Raw genomic sequence first — 21,698 nt, 5'->3', positions numbered from 1 at the left:
GTTTCTTGCATCTTTACATAAGCATGAATTATGCAAATTTCGCTGATACTTTCTGGCTTCTCAGTGTTTTTGAGGTAAGTAAGCTTATTTCTGGTGAAACAAAAACCCAACACAAATGTGTATTGCGGGTACAATTTGATTTTATACTACACCATAGATTATAGAGTTACTACACGAAATCAGAGATAACTTACGAAATCAACAATACACCAATTTGTAAATTTTATGTGGCGGTGTGTGACGGTCTTCGTGGTGGTGGTAATTCGTGAAGTTAGGGAGTTAAGGGTAGTAGACTAGCTTCACACAAGTGACGTTGACGTAAACGAAGTGTCATTGTTGTTTTTACAATGTTTAATTTACTTGAAATATAAAATTGTATGATTCAGTGGTTTCGATAAAACATCTCCCCACATGTTTCTGAGCGACTTGTCTCTAAGTTTGCAAGTGCACAACTTGCCTTCTTACAAATATTGATATGACGTTGGAGGACCCTTTTTTTGTAGTGAAAGAGTAAGATTTTGTGCAAAATAAACTTAAGACACTGCGGATTTTAATTTGGTTGTGATTAGTTTTATTTGCACGGATAATTGCATGCGCTTTTGTGAATTTATGGTAAATTTCTTTATTTATATTGATTTTGGGCTCTTCAATGTAAACACGTTATTATAATCAATTATAAATGGTGTAATTAAATTCTAGTGAGGTATTTAAAGCGTTGAATAAAACGAGGGGTCTGTATCTTCGATGGACTGAATTACAAGATGATTCTATTTGCATCACGAAAGATGAGGTAGAATGGACCAATACAGAACTCAAGAACTCTCTTCGTAGCATAGAATGGGACCTAGAAGATTTGGAAGACACCATTGATATCCTTTTTGTAAAAATTAATAAACCAGCCGATGCTGCTGATGAACTGAATTCTAATTAGTAGAATACTCTGTTTTAAGGAGATTCATGCATTTCTGTTAAACTGAATTTATATTCTCTCCATTTAGCTTCACGAAAGAGCATAATTTTTGTTGAAAATGTAGTTTTCTTTGTAAATTTTTCAATATTTTGTTCCTTAACTGTAACTCACATATTGTAGAAAAAAACCCTTCAAAGTTTAAAATAGATAACAAGGAACTCACCATTCGTAAAAATTTTATTGATACCACTCGCGAAGAAGTAAAGGTAATATGCTTTTTACTATTTTTTCAACTACAGTGAATTTTATTTATAACGACTGGTTGAATGCATTACGCTTTTCGTAATTTTGCGATTTACAATTGTTATAAAATAAATTTGCTGTAGAGTTTGCCATCAAAAAAGACATTGTTAGAAGCTGTTTTAACTTCATTCAAGCGGTTTGAAAGATATTTTTGTGCGAAAAAATGTTAACAGCGATTCATTTACACGTCTACATATTTTATCTTTTTTTTGCAAACACTAGGTGCTAATTACGCTAATGCTAACTTTAATAAACCTTGTTTTTTTTTGGTGTAAACATTCTCTCTTTTTTGCAGTCTATGAAAGACAAAATCAACATGAATCGAAATCGAGATCGTGACCGTACAGTACGACAGGTAACATTCCAAAAATAACTTTATAAAATTCCAATATGTTTTTTGTAGCCTCTATTAGACAATAGTCCTGTTAGGGTTACAAATAGCCATGGCACGACAAAATACTCAAAACTGGAAAACGATTTAGACAGTCCTCAGCGACAGTTTTTAAACGAAACCTTATCACAACAGCAATACATGTCGAGGCAGCAAGAAGAACATTTAGAGGCAATCGGTGATTCACTCGGGTCATTGAAAACTGTCTCTAGACATATTGGAATTGAACTGGACGAGCAAGCTGGGTAAGCATCTGAGTAAATGATGAAAATAGGAAAACTCTTCTTTTATTTCAGGATGTTGGATGAGTTTGGAACGGAACTGGAGAATACGGATTCAAAATTGGATTCCACTCTCAAGAAAATGGCCAAAGTGTTGCACATGTCGAATGGTAAAAATAATTAATTTTTTAATTCTCTCTAAGATTTGATTTCAGATCGTCGCCAGTGGACAGCTATTATAGTACTATCTATCATTCTTCTCATTGTGATAATTTTATTTTCTATACTGTGATTTCGTTTTTAAGAATGCCAGATTTGAAGCCAAGTTAAAGAAATATTCTAAGTACAAATTATTAGTTTTATAAATATATTTTTGTCTCAAAACTACACTTTTGTTTTTAGCACAAAATGTTTTAATTTATATTCATACGTAGGTTTAGAGAATCAGCGTGCCATTTTGTACAGCACAATCTGTACGATTTTTAACTTCAATATAGTGGTCTGGTAGAAGTATCCCTACATTTGTAGCGTTTGGAAGTAACCATAATATAATATGACTAGTTGAGGTATATTTTTAGTCATCGTGAATTGTTTATTTATATCTGTATTGTATTAGTGATTAAATAAAATGTAATCTTAAAAAAAACACCTTTTTTATCTTAAATGTTCCCAAATTAACCAAACAAACCTTTATTTATCAAAAAAAACGGTTACAAGTTCAGAGCTTCTCCCCCGGTATAGTTTTTATCACCACATTAGGTTCATAAAAAGCCATTTTAAACTTTACACCAGAGATCTTACACCACACTTTATGTTCGTTTCTCTAGTGTGAAACGGACTTCAGGGTGGGCGAGTTTTATTTTTGTTGACATAATAACTGTCAAACTTTGACAGCTGTCTGACAGTGATGACATTGACATTAGTTTTTAGAAGTTTGCAATAAAAACTGCATTGCGTGTAATTTTTGTTTAACAATGTTTACAAACGCCTCTTTCTGGTGTCAACATTGCTACGAATTATTTACAATCAGTGACTAACTCAAGAGGTGAGGAAGTAATTTTAACCAATTAAGAACGTTTCATTAAGTTTTCTTTGTAAGCACCGTAATGAAGCGTAAGTAATTAAAAGCCATCAGAATGTCTGACAATCAGTCAGATCATTTGTCAGGACAAGATGCAGGTAAAAATTTTTCTATATTAAAAAAATGGTTGGGGCTTTAAAAACTATTTTAGAAACTTCTCTTAACGACTCCGACGTCGAATGTTCACATAGTGTCTGTTCAGACACCCACAGCGATAACACAACAGTCTCTGAAATGACAGACAAAAGCACAGTTTCAATTTCAACTATTCATGCCACCTTATCTAATGATGATGGAGGTGATCAACTCCACAGTCCCTCAACATGTTAGTTTTTACAATTTATTAACAAGCATAAATTAATCTGAAAGTTGTAGCTGCAGATAGGAAAAATCCATCTGCAATGGCAGCCTCATCTTTGGCGCCAACTCGAGGATTGCTACTTCCATGGGGGGTCCACAAAGAGTACTTTCCACAAATCATATCAGGAAGCAGCGTGGATTTGGATATTAGACCTGGGGAATATGTTATGAGAAGTTTATTCTCTGATTTCACAATACTAGCTGAGAAGAAAATAGAGGCTGTAATGGGGGAATCACAAGAGAAGCCTTTATCAAAAACTTTACAAAGAGGAGAAGATCCTCAATTTGATCAGTTACTGAGCGCTTTTGGATGCGTTGCTGAGCACTGTTTACCGTCTTTACTAAGAGCTTTGTATTCTTGGTATGAGAGGCAGATGGCCGAGGTCTCGCACCACGAGCAGAAAAAGAGCGATATCAAACAAAAGAGGTGCAGACGTCTCTGTATTATTTTTTCTTATTAACAAGTAACATTACAGCATTATTTACATGGTAGCAGGCAACTCTACAGAAACTGTTGAAAGATCAGAAGTAGACATACAGAAAGAGCGACGCGACTTGGCTGTTGAATTTATTTTTTGCTTGGTCTTGTGTGAAGTTCTGAAGCAACTCTCATTCCATCCAGGGCATGAAGATTTGGTACAATACATCGAAAACCTCGCTTTCAAACACTTTCGATATCGCGAAGGGTACTTGTCTCCCAATGTAATAATTTTATCTAAATTTGTTTATTAACAGAATTCAGAACAATCCCAATGGCAGTAACATTCACATGATTTCTGACCTTTACGCGGAAGTCATCGGCGCATTGGCTCAATCACGCTTCCTGTCGGTACGAACCAGATTTATGAACGAACTGAAGGAGCTGCGAGGACGCGAAGCTAGCCCTCATACAACTCAGAGCGTCATTAGTTTATTAATGGGGATGAAGTTCTTCAGAGTTAAAATGGTTCCAATTGAGGAATTCGAGGCGTCATTTCAGTTTATGCAAGAATGTGCTCAGTATTTCCTGGATGTTAAAGACAAGGACATTAAGCATGCTCTGGCTGGACTGTTCGTGGAGATCCTGGTTCCCGTGGCGGCGGTAAGTGAACAACATATACCGTGAAGATAGGAATATTGTCGTATTTTCATCAGGCTGTAAAAAACGAAGTAAATGTCCCTTGCTTGAAAAACTTCGTCGAAATGTTGTACTCGCAGACTCTCGATGCGAGCACCAAAAACAAACACCGCCTCGCCCTCTTCCCGTTGGTTACATGCCTGCTCTGCGTAAGTCAAAAACAGTTTTTCTTACAAAACTGGCACTACTTCCTCGCCATGTGTCTCTCGCATCTAAAAAATCGGGACCCTAAGATGTGTCGGGTGGCGTTAGGTGAGTTTTTTTTCTCCAAACACTTTACTACATTCTGATCTTACAGAATCTTTATATCGCCTCCTTTGGGTTTATATGATTCGTATAAAATGCGAAAGCAACCAAGCCACACAATCAAGACTTCAAAGTATCGTGAACTCGCTATTCCCTAAAGGTTCAAAGGGAGTGGTACCACGAGACACTCCTTTGAACATCTTTGTTAAAATTATTCAATTCATCGCTCAGGAGCGTTTGGATTTTGCTATGAGGGAAATCGTGTTTGACCTTTTGTCCGTCGGACGCCCGATTAAAATAATTCTGACTCCGGAAAGAATGAGTATTGGGCTGCGAGCGTTTTTGGTTGTCGCTGATAGCTTGCAGCAGAAAGAAGGGGAGCCACCAATGCCTAGATCTGTCGGGGTGCTCCCTAGCGGTAACACATTGCGCGTTAGGAAAACTTTTCTTAATAAGATGTTGACTGAAGACACTGCTAGGAGCATAGGGATCAGCGCGTATTTTCCTCACGTGAGACGGGTGTTTGTTGATATTTTACGCGCTTTGGACACACAGTATGGTCGTCCTTTGATGATGACCAACACCCAGAATGTCAATAAAGAACCAGACGAGATGATAACAGGGGAACGCAAACCGAGAATTGACCTATTTAGAACGTGTGTGGCTGCAGTACCACGACTAATCCCAGACGGGATGACAGGATCTGAATTAGTAGATTTACTGAGTCGCTTGACTGTCCATATGGATGAGGAGCTCCGAGGTTTAGCCTACCAAAGTTTGCAGACTTTGGTAGTCGACTTTCCCGATTGGCGGCAAGATGTTGTGTGGGGTTTGACACAGTTTCTCGCCAAAGATGTTCTAGACACCTTTCCTACCTTAATGGACAATGGATTAAAAATGATCTTGACACTTCTTTGTGCATGGAAAGTTGCACTAACCAATCCGAACATTGCAACAAACTCCACTTTACGCATAAATAAAGATAATGACTCAAATAAAAGAACCGACAATGGAAAATCGGAACCCATGTCTTCCGTCCTTCATTTGGTCGAAGCGCTGGCTTTGGTCATGTTGTGTAACTATCGTGTTACAACGAAGAGAGTTTCTGTTCTCATTTTAAAAGAAGTGAAATGTCTTCTTAAAGCTTCCAATTGTTCCGGGAATCAACCAGTGATTGATGTGATTGACCGTATTTGCTCGAAAGTCGCGGAGAAGTGTCTTCCGATGTTACCTCCGGCTGAGAAGACTGCGGTTCTTACTGCCAGTAACATAGATTTGCAATGGCTGGTTGATAGAACGACTTCCTCGTGGAATGCCGGTCTTGCGGAAGATGGGTCTATCAAAAGTGGCTCGGCCTACAGCTTCAACGTTACGGATCCTTGGAGTTCGTGCTTGTTTGGCTTCTTGGAACGAGACAGAATTTTAGCGTTGTGTCCAAACGTGACGGCACACTCTTGGCCAATAGTCTTCACCAGGTTGAATGCCTTATACTCCGTGGTGGACCCAACGTATGCTTCTTACATTTTTAACTCCCCTGATAACCGTCAGATTTTAGGCCTTTGAACGACAATAGAGCATCTCTCCTAAGAAGTTCAGCTACTCTGAAAAAACCACCAAACGAAAGGGACGCTTATATCCATCTTTGGAAGAACTACATCACTTTTGCTTTTAAGGTGGTACCACACATGTCTAATCCCATTGTTAGATGCGCAAGCCCCGATCTGAGTCTTAGGTACGTCTCAAAAAAATCTCTTGTTATTTTAGAATTACTTTGTTTTGTAGCTCCTCTCCTGATAGTCTAAATACCGAGCGTTCTGACAACAAGTCAGGGTCTAGTGTCTCTCCCACTAGTCTCTACAAACTGGTAGTACCGCTTTTGAGGTGTGAAGTGGCTGATGTTCGCGATGCAGCGGTCTATGCCGTTGGAAACATCAACGGGGAGGCATGCAGGTACTTTCAATCGACTCATTAAAACTGTTTCCATACAAAAACTGCACATTATTTACGAGTTGGTACTTCCATAAATCCTGCAGAAATGTAAATAAAGAACTAACATGTGCGCTCTATTAAAAAAAAATAATAAAGTTAAACTTTTACCGGGTCGTATGTTTTTATGAACAGTTTTAGCGTTTAGTGCCTCATTAACTAAGTGAATTTACTCAGAGTACTCGCCTTGCAATTTTGTGTTTCTTTACAGAGACTTGATGGAAGAACTAGTAATTTATCTCCGCGAAGCAATCGACAAAAAGCAAGAAAACGTCCGCAGACGCAGGCGTCGTGACGCGCTAAGACTTCACTTGATGCGTGCTCTAGAATACATCGCGGAAAATGGTACTTTCAACGTCAGCTCTTGCATTTTGGACAAAGACACACAGTCGTTGCACCCAACAATTGTGGAGTTTATAGAAGGTGTGAGGTCCTACCTTGAGAACGAACCAGATAAAACGTCTGGTAGTGTCAAAGACTTGACTCTACACTTTGCTTATTTTCTGAAAAAACTCATAAAGACGTTTAGCTGTAAGTAACGGTACTTGAAGCCACTTAAAATCAACGATTTTTTTTAGTGGAAGCTTGTCGGGGTTTACTGAAAAGAGACCTTCGTCGCAACTTATTCATGTTGTTTTCATTCTGGGCGGGGAAATATGGACTGACGCCCTCTAACGTTCACGAAACAGATCCTGGTAGCAAAAAGAACTTAGAACTGCAGTTCGTGTCGTTACAAGCCATGAGCGCTCTCTTGTGTTGTGGGCCTTACTTTGATGCGACTGACCTAGCAGAAGACAGCATGCTGTATATTTGGTTGAGCGGACTGCTTGATAGCAACGAGGAAAAGGTTTGATCTTTTAGAGATACATTGGGGAGAAATAGCGCTTTGTTGCAGGTCTACAATTTGGCCCAAGAAACCGTCATTTTGTTCTTAGAGTCGAATCCCGATGTGGGCTCTCTTCTGGACTGGGTAGTCGATAAATGTTACACTGGCACTTGTGCGGTTGCCGATGGTTGCTTTTTAGCTTTGGCTACAATTTTCAGTGCCCGAGAGTATCCTTGTGACCACTACACGGCCATTATCAACGTCACTTTGATGAATACTGGGTGTCCGAGACCTACAGTTCGTGATACAGCTTTGCAACTTTTACAGTTATTAGACAAACGATTCTTCGGAAGCGTTGGTCCTTTAGCCGAGAGTGATTTAGGTAGTTTAAAACGAGTAAATTCGCTTATCAAGCCTTGATTTTGTAGCTGAAGGTGACAAGGGAAGAAGCACTTTAGATACGCTTCTCGCTACGACTTACAGACGTTCTCAAGTGCACCTTTCGGGCCAACTGGCGCTTCTTCATCCCGAATTAACGATGCCGATGTTCTCGGAGATAACGTACAGATTTCAGTCGGCGCGTCCCGAAGTAAGACAATTACTGCTGCAGTATTTATTACCATGGCTGCATAATATGGAGCTTGTGGATCCGAACGTTCCGCCCCCAAATCCACACGCTTATCAGTTCTATGCTTCGGAAACTGGAAGAAGTCGAAAGGAAGGGTGGGGATCAGCCGAAGCCACCGAAATGGTGCTTAATAACATTTTCTACCTCACGGCCAAAGTAAGTCAAATTTTAATAATGTAAATGTATTCACGTTTGGTAGTTTGGAGATAATCATCCTAAAGAAATTGAAGAAGTTTGGGGGACACTGTGTACTTCCTGGCCCAACAATATGAAAGTTATCATACGATATTTGATAATCATATCAGGCATGGCCCCCTGCGAACTCTTACCTTATGTAAGTTAGATTAATTTTTTGCACACTGTTGAGGTCGAGTTTTTAGACAAAGCGAGTTGTTTTGTACTTGGCAAGGGTGCAACCAGTGCGCTTGTTGGACGAAATGATGCTGGAGCTGCAGACGGTGGAAACTCTAAACTGTTTAATAGAAAGAACTGAAACTCCACCCTTTTATCGTTTAACAGTAATGAGAAAAACTTCCAGTCACTCCGATGGTACGAACGGTGCTGGAGGTCAATCTGATTTGAACGCCAGACAAGACTTGAGTAAGATCTGACACTTCTGCAATTAATTCATGTTAATTTGGTCTTCTTAGATATCGAAAAGGGTACAATTCATACGAAGAGACACAGTGGTGAAGACCCCTCAAAGCTAATAATCAAGGCAAATACAGGGCCTGTATTATCAGATTTCAACAATAGAATGGATAAACTAAGAAATTCCGACGATGGATGTTCATCTGCTGAAGACGTAAGAGTGTTGATGGGAGAGCCTGTTAAATTTAATGTTGAATTCCTAGGTTCAGAACTGTGAGGACATGTTTTGTCGCGAGAAATACGACATTCCAGTGCCACAACCTCATCCCTTACCCATGCCGGAATACGGGGGATATTTTGCACCACTGACTGAGTATTTACCAGATAGTTCGCAACCGATTTCTGGTTTCCACAGGTAAATAATTGTGCATTTTAAAGGTGTCACCAAAATTAAATTTGTAGATGCAATGTGGGCGTTATGCTTTTATGTGATGTTGTCGTCGACGGTATCGAATTGGACTGGACAGTCCATGTTCCTCTGATGCTTCACATTCTCTTCCTGGGTTTGGATCACACTAGACCTTTAGTTTATCAGCACTGCAAACAACTGCTGCTTAATCTCTTGATAGTTCTTGCACAGCACAATGATCATTTAACTGTCGCCCATATTCTATTAAACAGCAAGACCACTCAACTGGAACTGGGACTTTCGACTCCAAGTCTTCCGATCTTAAAGCATAACTTCACAGAACCTGATTCCGTTTTTGATATATATCTACAAAACGGCGCTTCTGCTATAACGGACCCAAATAAGATAAAAACGACATGCGTAACGCTACCAGAAGGTGAAAGCGCTACTGAAACTAAAGAAACTATGGCTCCGCCTCCAGTGATCATAACACCTGAAGATTCTCCGGCTATTTCCATCACCAACAAACTCGATATAACCATAGGGCTGGTTATCAAATCACTGATTGATTTCTTAAGTAATCAAGGCAATCCCTTGTGGAACTACGAAGACATTACTGCTAAAGTGTGGACTATAAAAAGCGCGGAACAGATCGATATTTTACTACAACACATCTTAAAGATCTTCCAGTTTTCTTTACCGAATGCACATATCAACGAACGGTGGGCCCAAACTGCCCTTCAGTTAGGCCTGAGCTGTTCTTCTAGACATTACGCTGGGAGATCCCTACAAATTTATCGAGCTTTAAGAGTGCCGATTTCGTCTAGAATGCTCTCGGATATTTTAAGTCGTTTGGTTGAAACAGTTGCTGAACAAGGTGAAGACATGCAGGGCTACGTCACTGAGTTACTTCTAACACTAGAAGCAGCCGTGGAATCTTTAGAGTCAGATTTCCGACCTTTGGACTTCATGAAAGACTTCTTCAAATCTACACCAAATTTAAATAATAAGGAGTTGATTTCGCATAAGCAAGTACATGAAGGGAATGTTGCTCATTCCGCAGCCACAGCGCTGTTCAACCACTCGTTACAAAGCGGCCACGCTAGAAGTACAAGCTATTCTGTTTCTTACTGCCTGCGAAAGAACGTTTCTTCGCCAGCAAGTGAGGGCAAAGAAAGAAACAGAAACCCTGAAATTGAACATCGTCCTGGAGTCAACAAGTTTGCGTCGAATCTGTCTCGATCACGATCAGCTCAAAGTTTGAAACTTCTCGGTGATTCTGCCACGCAAGACGATAAACTTACTATTCTTGCACAGCTTTTCTGGTTGGCGGTTTCTCTTCTAGAATCTGATTACGAGCACGAGTTTCTTCTTGCTGTGCGGCTTTTAGCCAGAGTCATGCATCGGTTACCTCTAGATCGACCAGATGCACGAGACAAAGTCGAAAAATTACAGTCGCAGCTACGATGGAATTCTTTTCCTGGAGTCCACGCGCTGCTGCTGAAGGTTTGGTGATAATTAAGATTCGCTCAGTTTTAATCTTTCGTTTGTAGGGTTGCACCCATGCAAATATTTACGAGCCTGTCGTTGCGCTTTTATCGCAGTTTACACCACTTCTTAATTTGGTTGTGGTTGATCCGTCGCAAACTGTTGCTTTTCCAATGAATGTCATCGCGCTTTTGCCCTACATGTTGCTAAATTACGAAGACGCTAACGAAATTTGCATAAGAAGCGCTGAGAATATTGCGCAAGTAAGTAACAAATTAGTGAAGATTTCTGTACTTTAAAAGTTTTTAGGTGAGCATTGAAAAGAGTAAAAAACTGGAGAACTTGGGCACCGTAATGAATCTCTATAGCCGAAGAACTTTCAGCAAAGAAAGCTTCCAATGGACCAAATGCGTGATCAAATATCTCTACGACACTTACTCCCACTTGAGTTTTAATATGTTGACTTTTCTGATTGAAGTCCTTGAAAAAGGCCCCACGAACCTTCAGCTCCCTATTCTGAACATAATTCATTGCATCTTACACTACGTCGATTTAGCCTCTCAGGCAGCGCAGCCAATCAACACTGATCTTCTTCGCGTCATTGTGAAGTACATTGAAGGAGTTTACTGGAAGGAAGCTTTGAAAATTCTAAAGTTGGTAGTAACAAGATCGAGTTCGTTGGTAGCCCCTCCAATATCTGTACATTCGAATTGGGAGAGCTCCCTCAACACTTTGCCTCATCCCTCGTTCAACGAAGATAGCTTATTCACACGGAAGGAGCTACCAGGAAGGACCATGGAATTCACGTTTGATGTGTCACAAACTCCGGTGATAGGAAGGCGCTTCTTCAATAAAGTTGAGTCAACTTCTTTGGTAACTCCCAGAAGATCCTGCTCGCTAAGTCCGGCTGATGTTACCCCACAAACTGGTTGGAAAAGACCGTGGATGTCTCAAGTGAGTCCCGATTAAGATGGTAACAAGAGTTTTATAAAACCGCTTCTAGGGTCGTGTGAGAGAGTGTCTGGTCAATCTCTTAACAACGTGTGGTCAGAGAGTTGGTCTTCCTAAGAGCCCCTCAGTTATCTTTAGCCAAACGTCAGATATCATCGAAAGGCAATCAAGTATGGCCTCCAGCACTGAAGAAATGTCCTGTGGTAATAACGACATGAGCGGAGGATCCAGGAGAGACGACGCAGCTACCGAATTCGGAGTTTTCAAAGATTTCGATTTTCTCGAGTATGAAAGTGAAAGTATTGAGGGTGAAAGCACAGATAATTTTAATTGGGGTGTGCGTCGTCGGCCGCTGAGCCAAGGTGAAGAAGAGCAACCGAGTTTAAAACAACTAGAAGACAGTCTCAGTGAAAAGACGCCCATGTTAACAGTCAGAAAGGTAAGTTTTCTTCTTTTTATAAACATTTTTATCGCGGTTTCTTCAGAGACTAATGACTGAGGAATCTTCTGATGATGAAATTGGATCGGAATCGCCTCTGGATGAGATTGTGATTGCTCCAGAGTTTGATAACAGTACTGCAGAGAGCGGTGTGGGTTTTCCACCGTCTTCTCTTGCATTAAGAGAGCATCCGTCGCAGAATATATCAAGTGCCAGGTCGGATACTAGGTAAATGAAATAACTAATTAAAAGAAGTGCTTTATTGAATTTTGAATAGTGGATCCAGCGCTGGTGACTTGGGCGAAGTTACCCCATGCAACGCCTCACCGAACTTTTCCGGAATTTTAACCATACGACCAAGTAAAAGCGATGTTTTGGAAAACTGGACGGGCTTCATTCAAACGAACATGATCCAAATTTCCACAAACACTTTACCGTTTTTCCACCAGTTACAACATTTGATCCAAGACGTTTGCAACTCGACTATTGAAATAACCAAAGACTCTTGTTCATTCATGATGCAGTCTGCTGCTAGCGGATTACCAACCATCAAACTGATCGGTTCGAGATTGACTTCAATGATTGATATTATTTCATATCGAATTCTTCCCCCACATTTGATTTGGTACAACGCTTCAGCTCTTAACAATACACGATTTATTGAATCTTTAAAATACGGGATGTTGGAAGTGCAGGAACATTTAGAAACGTTTTGCGACAAAAAGGACCAAGCTGCTGTGGTAAAAATCAATGATAGTGTTAATTTCTCTGCCAACGATTGATTAGTATTGCAGTGCTGTTAAGACTACTTTGAAAGTCGAGTATTTGAGCGGCCAACATCCGACAGAAGTCCACCACTATTTGTTGGACTTAGGGAAGTCTCTGTACAAGCTGTACTTCCAGTTACTTTTATTGATAGAAGCTGGTAATAAAATTGTCGCTGCTTTACATAACACTTTGAAGAACGCCCAGGTAGGACAGTTTGTACGTTGTGTTAGTTTTAACGCCTTCTTTTGTAGCTTCGCGATGTCACCTCTGATATTAACTCAATAAAAGAAGCTTTACTACGAAGCTCGGAAGATAACGAAGCCGACGGTGGTGTGTCTCCTCCATCGACCTCAAGTTCAGACATAAATCTATACAAGTTGATTGAAAGTGAAAAGTTTTCAGCGGCCTTAGCATTTTACAAGGCCAATCGAGATGAATTGGTGAAACAAGTTGAAGATGAATCAGATACAAATAACGACGTTCATACAATCCTCAATTTGTATTGTAGGAAAATTGTTCAGGATAAACCAGGTCTGTATTTTTGCATACAAAAACTAGGCTATCATAAAATTTATAGAATGTTTTGTGATGACGAACCAAGAGGGTGATTTAGCGGATATTTTTGGAAGACTGTTTCAAGTTTCGGCCGCCGTTTCCGATTTAGAAAGTGTGATTAAAAATACAACGGAATTGGAGAAGGTGACTGATAGTAAAATTTAAATTACGCAATTTTATATCAAGGTAACGCTAATTTAAATGTCTTACTGTGATTTTTACAACATGACTCAATTATATGAACAATATGTTATTTAATTGCATGAAATTATATAAATGTTTAGGCTGCTAAATTACTAAGACTGATGTTTACTTCATATTTAGTTGGTGTTTTCAGCTACTTTATTATTATTTGGTCCAACAGTAGCAATACATAGTCATAAAAACGCATTTCATAAATATACAGCACATATTTAGCAGTTTCTGTTTGATTCCCCCGACGCATCGACGGCAACTGGAGAACTAGTTGCCGTCGTTGATATTGTAGCCACGCTCTTACGTCAGTGACATTTGTTTTGACAACTTGACGTAATGACATAACCTCAAATTAGCGCATGAGTTTTTTCATTTTTCACGATGGAATTGTTTGTGATAAATCGCCACGGTGAAAATAAGTCTGAAGTAACAGAAGAACAAGAAAAGGCGAAACTTGAACGAGTTCTAAAACAAATTGAACGAAAAAAACTACAACGTATTCGCCAACGAGAGCGAGAGCGAGAAAGGCGTTTTCTGAAAACAAAACCAACTCCAAAAAATGTTGAAGCAGTTAAAACGAAGAAAGAAAAAGAGATTGAAGCCACCAATACATTTAAAAAGGTTCAATCTACGGAGAAAGTAGAGGAGGTTGAAACCACCAAGACATCTGAGAACGTTGAATCTACAAAGAAATTGGAGGAAGATGTGAATCAGACACTGAACCAAGACACTGAAAAAAAGCAACCTTCTGAACCTCTGAATGGTTTTACTATACTAGGAGCTGACGCTGCTGCAAAGAAGACCAAAGTAGAAAGAGTTCTTCCACAATGGTTAACTCATCCAACAGTTATATCATCAAATTTACAAGACCTCACTGTAAAAGTGTCTAAAATAAAGCAATTAGATAAAGGAATTCGTCAGCAACTCAAATGTAATGGTGTAAAGTACTTGTTTCCTGTACAAGCTGAAGTAATTCCTTGGCTACTTCAGGTTTGTACACATAAAGATGTGATGATTCCACGGGATGTTTGCGTTTCTGCACCAACAGGAAGCGGCAAGACTCTCGCGTTTGTGCTTCCAATTGTTCAAGTTTTAAAGAGATACACAGTGAGGAAGATCCGCGCTCTAGTTATTCTCCCAACTCAAGACTTGGCAGAGCAAGTTTTTCGAGCTTTCAAGACATACACTCAAGGGACCCACATTGAAGCAGGTCTAATCACCGGAAAACACATGTTTGAAGCAGAACAGAAGCACCTACAATATTTTAGCGAGTCATTTGGTCACGTTAGTAAAGTAGACATCTTGATATGCACTGCTGGGAGATTGGTGAGCCACATGAAGATGACGCCAGGATTCAGTTTACAGTTCTTGGAATTCCTAGTTATTGATGAAGCAGATCGCGTTCTAGAGAGCGTTCAAGACGATTGGTTGTACCACCTGGAAAAACACATTTCTTCTGATAACTACACAATTCAGAGTCGCAAAATATTGAATTTGTGCACCTTACAAAAGCACCGGTCTCCCCAGAAACTCCTCTTCTCGGCGACATTGACGCAAGATCCGGAGAAAATAGAAAAGCTGTCATTATTCCAACCCAAACTGTTCAGTTCAATTGTGGAGGACGTTGAAATGGATGAAAATCCCTCCACGTTTATTGGAAAGTTCACAACACCTAAAGAACTGACTGAAAAGTATATAATGTGTTCAAAAGACTTGAAACCTTTAGTTTTGTACAATTTCATCAAACGCGAGAAGCTTACAAAGACCATAATTTTTACGCACTCTGTAGAAACCACACACAGGCTAAAAATTCTCCTGCAATCTCTCTTTAAAGAGAAACTAAAAATAGAAGAGATCTCGTCAAGCTTAAAAGGAAAAAACAGAGACTTGTTAATCACCAATTTCGCGAAAGGTGAGATAGATCTCCTCATCTGTACCGATTTTCTTGCAAGAGGTATCGATTTACCGGGAGTTGCCTGTGTGGTGTCTTACTCAGCTCCGAAATTTTTGAAAACGTACATCCATAGAGTAGGAAGAACAGCCCGCGCTGGTGAATTGGGCTTGGCTGTAACTCTTTTACACAACGAGCAAGTTGGCCCTTTCAAATCTTTACTTAACCACATGAAGAAAGATATTGAAGAAGTGAGAATCGAGGAAGACGATTTGGAGGTGTTAAGCAAACGCTACAAGAAAGCTTTGAATAAGTTGAAAGAAACTGTCACGAAGGAGGAGCAAGTTGGAATCAAAAACGTCATTTCGAAGAAAAAAGCGCTGAAGAAGATGAGGGTCAGGAAGAAAGCAGAAACAATATGAATTTTCAGAGCGAAGCAGTTTTTGTAAATAAAAGTATTTTTCGTTTGTTGTTTTAATGTTAAGACGTTACAAAAATATATACATTACATAATAATAATAATAACAACGATAACTCCATCCTCAGTAATAATTGCACCTCTACCCAATAACAACAGCGTAGAAATAGTCTTTATATGCTTACGTAGGCAAGAATAATATTTACTTAGAAATCAGATTCCCAATTACTGGTAATTTGTGCGCATAAGTTCCGGCAACATCGAACATTAGTTTTATTTGAGGCAAACACGAGATGAGCGTCCATAGCAGTAGGAAATAGACTCCATAAACAAACACTTTATGGACTACATAGAGGCTGAAAGAAAAGGATTAAAAAAATCGTTATGAAATTTTTGTTACCACACATTTTTTGTTTTGTTCTACACCGTGGTAAACTCGAAAGATCTTCTTTCATGAGATACTGTCGGGCACCAAGAACACAGGACCGTATATACTTGTCGTATGGCACAACGTCGAAATCCATCGGAAACAGTTTGTTCTCTTCTTCCGTCATAGTGTGCTTTAAAGCGAGAAAATTTTCATTTTTAAACTCCCATTGCCGCACCGCGAAGAACTGTAACAGTTCTAAACCATCGTGGACTTTTCTTTGTAGTCGTACCATACTAAAAAAAATATTCAATGGTGGTACAGTACTTTTCTTACAACTTACAATGTTTTATATCTAAAAATGAAGAGCAAGAAATCAATAAGATAAGCTGGGAGCCAATGTAAAAATATACAGTAGATTTTATGTATGATGTACGATGACCTCATGTCACCATCGGGGTACCAAATCTGCATTTCAAACGGGTTTTCATGTACAATTTTTCTTCCTTTATCCAAAACCTCTTTCATGGTAATTTTGTGGACATCATTCTGAGTTAGATTGTACACGGGTACTTTATCGAGTCTAGAAGAAAAGTTCTATTTCTGATAGAAGAGTAGTACCTTCGTACCTCTCACTTTTGGAGCCTTCTCTTTGTGCAATTACAATCGTGGCATTGATAGCAATATCCACCGGAATGTATTGAGCTTTATTCTCAGCTTTCGCATGCATGGATCGAATTACTCCTTTACCAGCACCCACTAAAAGTCCCATGGGACCATTCAAGCTATCGACCCATCCGGGAACGGGTTCCTGGATCGATGGAGTAACTACAATAACTCTTTAGCAATGTGTCTAAAAAAGTTCGAGTTCGTACCCACTGAGGGCCGTACTATACAAACGGGCATATTGGCCAGTTCTTCAGAAACCAGTTTTTCAGCAAGCCTCTTACTGTAGGTATAAGTGTTTGGATGCGGAGCTATAATAGAAGGAGTAGCTGATATAAGAGCTCCTTCGTTCATCCACTTTGAGACTTCTATGACATCGCGGGGGTTATCGCGGCAGTCGTACACCTACAAGTCATTTTCTCTTCAACTGGTTTCTAAACCTGCTTAGGTGTGTACCCACCTTTTCTTCAAATATTTCAATATCAGCTGAGCAGAAAGCAGTGCTATAGTAAACGAAAATCGACAAATTCTTCATTTTTTTGGCGACATCGATAACACGCGCAGTCCCCGCCGTATTCTGTTCCACAGCGTCTTTCAGAATTGCTTCTAATTTAAGAGTGGCCCCCACGTGGAACACTATACTGACATCTGCTAGGAGTTTCAAATCGCGGTCGTTGAGACCGAGTCCGTCTGAGTCCAAGTTGCCGATTACGGGAACGACCTTGCGGATTGCGTCAGGTTGAGCTTCTCTTAAACGATTGAATACCTAAAATTAATACGTAAATGGCGTAATACGTCAACAAATTGGACATCCTTGAGATTTGTAATTGGTTAGATACACAGGTTCAACTCACCGGAAGAGACCACATTTCTTGAATTCGACTTTCCGGGTTCTTCCCTCGCTTTGCTCGTGTTAGGACGTAGATGCATTTAATTCCAGGACAAGCGTACAACAGTTTTTCGATTAAGATTTTTCCCATAAAACCGGTGCCTCCGGTGAGAAAAATTGATCTTCCATTGTACCACTCGACGATTGAACTTTTCGCTTTTATTGTCATTTTACCTTAAAACATATTTTTAGCGTGCATGGAATAGGGACAGAGAAATGCAAGATTAAACAGCTTAATCATCGAAGTAAGTAGAAATTAATAATTGTATGTAATTAATTGCGCCAGGAAGTCGCGAAACATGACACGTCTCCCGATTGGAAAAACACTCAAAATCTATCAATTTATTGTGTAATTTCAATGGAAGTCCTTTTTTTAATCTAAATCTTGAAATTGCACAAAAAATTCAAGGTTAATAAACAGAGTAGGTATGACAATAATAAATTATTGAAAAATTCTAGTTTTTCGACTTTGTTTCTAAAATCGCAATCATTGTTTGAGAACCTGTTTTTAGACGAACCAGAAATTACTAGTATGGAACGTTGGACATTGTGCATGTCAATTACTCCTATTAATTACAAACTAAAATTAGAATAAAATAATTTTCACATCCAGATTTTATACCTTATCCTCAAACAAAAATGCAATGAAACGGATCCTGCCTGAATTTTGGGACACCTACATAAAATTTATTTATTATACTAAACATTAAAACATAGGTTTTATATTAATTTTAAAATTATTTTTGCTAACATAAACAACATTTAATGTGTTTTGCTACGTCATTACAGATTGAAAGGGAAATGTACCTTAAGACAGCATTCTTTATGAGGTCTGTGAAAGTAAAATTACTTTTCATGTACCAACTTTAAGTCTTGTTTTATTTAGAGATGGTAAAACTGCATTCAAAACTCGTTAATAGTGATTGTAGGTACAGGTGCAATAGGATGAAAGTTTTTAAATGCTATTTCACGCTATAATAATTCAACAAGAAATAAATACATTGTAATGGTGATGATCTCGCCAATTTCCTAGAACTGTACAACAATCTAACATTATACAGTCCGACCTAAAATTCTATTCCTAACTTAATTGTAAAATTTCATTGTTATAACTGTGTCATAGATTTACGATAAGAGCGTACGTGTCTGTTTGTATCATTTGGAATTCCGATTTACAAATTTCACAAATTTAGACTCTTGGATAATATAAATTCTTTATAAAAAATACTTTTGGAAGTTATTGTGACTTTCACCTTGCCTATAATAAAGTTGTCTCGTATTTCCAGTTTAGTGTGATATAACCAAATTATCGCATTGTTGTAGAATCTGGAATTATCTTGTGCGCTGAATTGTCTGAAAAATTTGAAAAAAAAAATGGCGAAGGCGCCAGAATATGAACTTGAACTTGGCGCTCAACATTGTTCTGTGCTCATCTACATGAAATTTTATTCAAAAAATGTACTTATACGCACTTGAGTGTAAATAATTACGTTTTTTAGTCCCATTGAATTTTTTTCGTGTTTGGAATATTCCCACATATTAATTACTCCCACAATACACACCAATTTCTCTTACGTGATTATTAATTAAATTGAACGTTCCGTAATTAGTCTCTACTATAAAATATGTAAGTGAGTAAAACAACAAAATACATATTTATAACAAAAAGAAAATGCCATGAATTTGTGAAAGTAGGTGCAGATCTTGTCTAAATGGAGACATTCTCAAGACGTAAATTTTCCATACGAACTGGAAGAGGAAGTGATGGATGAGAGAAACCTCGGGAGTTTTCCACCGGCAGTGCATGCAAGAACACGACATTCGGACTTAGGTTTTACTTTCCAACGCCTCTCCAAAAAAATTTTCCATTGCCAACACTATTCTTACTCGACTACCCTTCCATAATTCGGAAAGTAAATGTTGACGGAAATGTACTGGCTTAGTTAAATCACGACCCACATATTAAAAAATTGCAACATTCATGGAAAACTTTGAAAAATATTAGCCAATTGATGGTGAAACTTTGTTTTGCATCGAGATGGGTTGTAACAGTTTTATAACAGCCCAAAGAAGGCATGTTGCATTATCGAGTTTAATTCTTCGAACTAGAAATGGAAGTTAAATTAAAAATATGCCAAAAGCACAAATTGTTGCTTTAGTATGAAGAGAAAGCATAGTTTCCGATGTACGATGGATTTACAGTGATACATAAACTACGAATGAATGAAATATATTATGCAATACAAGGCCATCCAGTTCCACAACAAGAGTTCACACAAGTTTAATATGTGTGCTGTGTCAAAGGTCTTTTACAATTCAAAGATGTAAGGAAAATTTAAAATTACAGACATTTTTACTAAATTTGTAAAATTTATTGTTCCTTCAATTAAACAAAACTAAAGTAAAAAATTATGCTAGTACTTAGATACAATAAAATTTTCCAAAAGGACGAAGTCGTCAAAACAGGTATTTATTCTTAGACGAGTGCATTAATTTACGTTAGCACAGTTTATGGTAATTGTTTTTTAAAATTTTTTTCCTTGATTACCTTGTACTATAATCAATTGCAAAATTACAATAAAACTTAGTAAGTACTTAATTACATCACTTTCTCTAATTCATTGTAGTATTTTAATAACGTGCAAATTATTTTGGTATTTCTAACTAATAGCTAGTTAATCGCTGTGTAGGTAATTGTAGAACAATATTAGCTTATTTTGGCTTCATTACTTTGCAAAATGTTTGTTTATTAAATCTAGAACCTGCCTATTAAATTTACGCTCGTCGATTTTGGTAGTAGAGGTCTATTTACTTTTTTATTTAAAATTTAGCAAACACTTTTTATTCTACCATATCCAAATATTCGAGTTGTTTCGTCATATTGTTTTCTCCCGTTACTTTTATTACTAGTCTGTTCAAAAAATTTCTATCAAATAATTAAGAAGATAAAAATGCAAAAACGAATTTCAATTGATTCCTTGCCACACTGATTGCTTTGCCTATTTTGCAAAACTACTTTATACGACTTCTCGGATATTTGCCGTTGACATAAGATGGTTCTAAAATAACAAACAAACATTTGACTATAACAAAAAAGCAAACACCATTCAACTAGAGGAGAAAGTAAATCTTCAGTAACGAAAATGCAATTACTAGAGCACGATGTTGGAGAACAAACAAAAATTTGGGTTTATTTACAACTACTTCGGAAGTAAACCTAATTATTTTTGTTTTGATCAGTCCGAAACTTATTACACAATGAATTAAAAAAAGAAAGTGCGTAGAAAAGAAAGTGTGTTTAAAATTCCGGTTTTTTTGGCATTGCGGAAGAACGAGATCACAGATCGAACTTAATCAATCGTTAAATCCGTCCAAAATTAAATTTTACTTTTCTGCAATATTTTTACTAATGTTCCCGAGTTCGCGGCAAAAACAGGAAAAAAATACACATTGTACAAACAAATTAAATCATAACAAACACGTGTGTTAATAAACCGTTATTTTAACTGATGTTTTCATTTCCAATAAATTCAAGTCCTAAACTGTTTTGGTTTTGTCCAACTTACCAGTTATTCGGATGACTGACCGATGAGAACCGCACAAACTCACACTTTCGTTGCCGGAACAAGACTAAGACAAAATTCAAGTGTACCTGTGTATCTACCGTTCAGCTTGAGATGTTTTAGATGTTAAGATATTCAAGGTGGACTTTCATAATCGTATCGCATCAAATTGTTGAAACCAGTCCCCAACATTTTTTCTCGATCTCTTGTAAAAATTTTAAATTTTAAATTAGATGTATAAATTATACATGTTATAAAATAATTAGTTTGAACACTGGTAAGCATATTGAACTTTTATATAACAAACCAATAACAAACCAAAGCGTTTTTCTCGTGCATTTAAAGTACTAATTGTGCGCTCTAAAAATATTAGTTGTTATTATGATACGTAGTGGACCAAATTCCAAATTTTTTTTCCATCCAAAAATTGATAATGTGG

General features: G+C 38.1%; 4 protein-coding genes across 8 annotated transcripts; 3 read left to right on the top strand and 1 right to left on the bottom strand.

Annotated features, from left to right (window-relative positions):
• Positions 1-234: 234 nt before the first annotated feature.
• On the top strand, positions 235-2,471 carry Syx6 (Syntaxin 6). 2 transcript variants are annotated; one of them, XR_015769585.1, is made up of 8 exons: positions 235-510; positions 700-873; positions 1,086-1,176; positions 1,509-1,568; positions 1,617-1,849; positions 1,901-1,995; positions 2,041-2,168; positions 2,228-2,471. XR_015769585.1 is itself a non-coding variant. In XM_088029629.1 (7 exons), the coding sequence occupies exons 1-7, from the start codon at positions 476-478 to the stop codon at positions 2,115-2,117; spliced, it is 765 nt and encodes a 254-aa protein (XP_087885755.1). In that variant the 5' UTR covers positions 236-475; the 3' UTR covers positions 2,118-2,471. The 2 variants fall into 2 exon arrangements, 1 of the variants encoding a protein (XP_087885755.1); XM_088029629.1 differs by having other exon boundaries at positions 236-510; positions 2,041-2,471.
• Positions 2,472-2,689: 218 nt separating this feature from the next.
• fry (microtubule binding protein furry) lies at positions 2,690-13,689 on the top strand. 3 transcript variants are annotated; one of them, XM_088030970.1, is made up of 27 exons: positions 2,690-2,870; positions 2,925-3,004; positions 3,058-3,231; positions 3,282-3,693; positions 3,743-3,952; positions 4,002-4,347; positions 4,401-4,635; positions 4,682-6,137; positions 6,185-6,361; positions 6,412-6,579; positions 6,827-7,146; positions 7,194-7,462; positions 7,511-7,823; positions 7,870-8,225; positions 8,269-8,403; positions 8,450-8,669; positions 8,720-8,874; positions 8,924-9,075; positions 9,123-10,575; positions 10,623-10,820; positions 10,867-11,511; positions 11,561-11,947; positions 11,994-12,175; positions 12,225-12,687; positions 12,734-12,919; positions 12,967-13,246; positions 13,293-13,689. In XM_088030970.1, the coding sequence occupies exons 2-27, from the start codon at positions 2,962-2,964 to the stop codon at positions 13,433-13,435; spliced, it is 9,078 nt and encodes a 3,025-aa protein (XP_087887096.1). In that variant the 5' UTR covers positions 2,690-2,870; positions 2,925-2,961; the 3' UTR covers positions 13,436-13,689. The 3 variants fall into 3 exon arrangements, with proteins under 3 accessions (XP_087887096.1, XP_087887097.1, XP_087887095.1); XM_088030971.1 differs by having other exon boundaries at positions 2,690-3,004; positions 3,288-3,693; XM_088030969.1 differs by having other exon boundaries at positions 2,690-3,004.
• Positions 13,690-13,757: 68 nt separating this feature from the next.
• Dbp73D (putative ATP-dependent RNA helicase Dbp73D) lies at positions 13,758-15,864 on the top strand. The gene has a single exon (XM_088030972.1). It carries the CDS (start codon positions 13,847-13,849, stop codon positions 15,776-15,778), a length of 1,932 nt encoding a protein of 643 aa, XP_087887098.1. The 5' UTR covers positions 13,758-13,846; the 3' UTR covers positions 15,779-15,864.
• LOC148179440 (putative fatty acyl-CoA reductase CG5065) lies at positions 15,815-21,377 on the bottom strand. Of its 2 annotated transcripts, XM_088030974.1 has the most exons (9): positions 21,263-21,377; positions 18,950-19,049; positions 17,662-17,870; positions 17,268-17,573; positions 17,017-17,212; positions 16,771-16,969; positions 16,485-16,724; positions 16,180-16,437; positions 15,815-16,130 (listed from the first exon to the last, which is right to left on the bottom strand). In XM_088030974.1, the coding sequence occupies exons 3-9, from the start codon at positions 17,863-17,865 to the stop codon at positions 15,977-15,979; spliced, it is 1,557 nt and encodes a 518-aa protein (XP_087887100.1). In that variant the 5' UTR covers positions 17,866-17,870; positions 18,950-19,049; positions 21,263-21,377; the 3' UTR covers positions 15,815-15,976. The 2 variants fall into 2 exon arrangements, with proteins under 2 accessions (XP_087887100.1, XP_087887099.1); XM_088030973.1 differs by lacking the exon at positions 18,950-19,049 and having other exon boundaries at positions 21,263-21,376.
• Positions 21,378-21,698: the final 321 nt, after the last annotated feature.

This window comes from Gnatocerus cornutus, chromosome 2 (assembly GCF_029298725.1).
Source record: "Gnatocerus cornutus isolate USDA-ARS CGAHR chromosome 2, icGnaCorn1.1, whole genome shotgun sequence".
Lineage (NCBI taxonomy): Eukaryota > Metazoa > Arthropoda > Insecta > Coleoptera > Tenebrionidae > Gnatocerus > Gnatocerus cornutus.
Note: the sequence above shows the minus strand (reverse complement) of the source record. Positions and strands in the feature narration are given on the sequence as shown.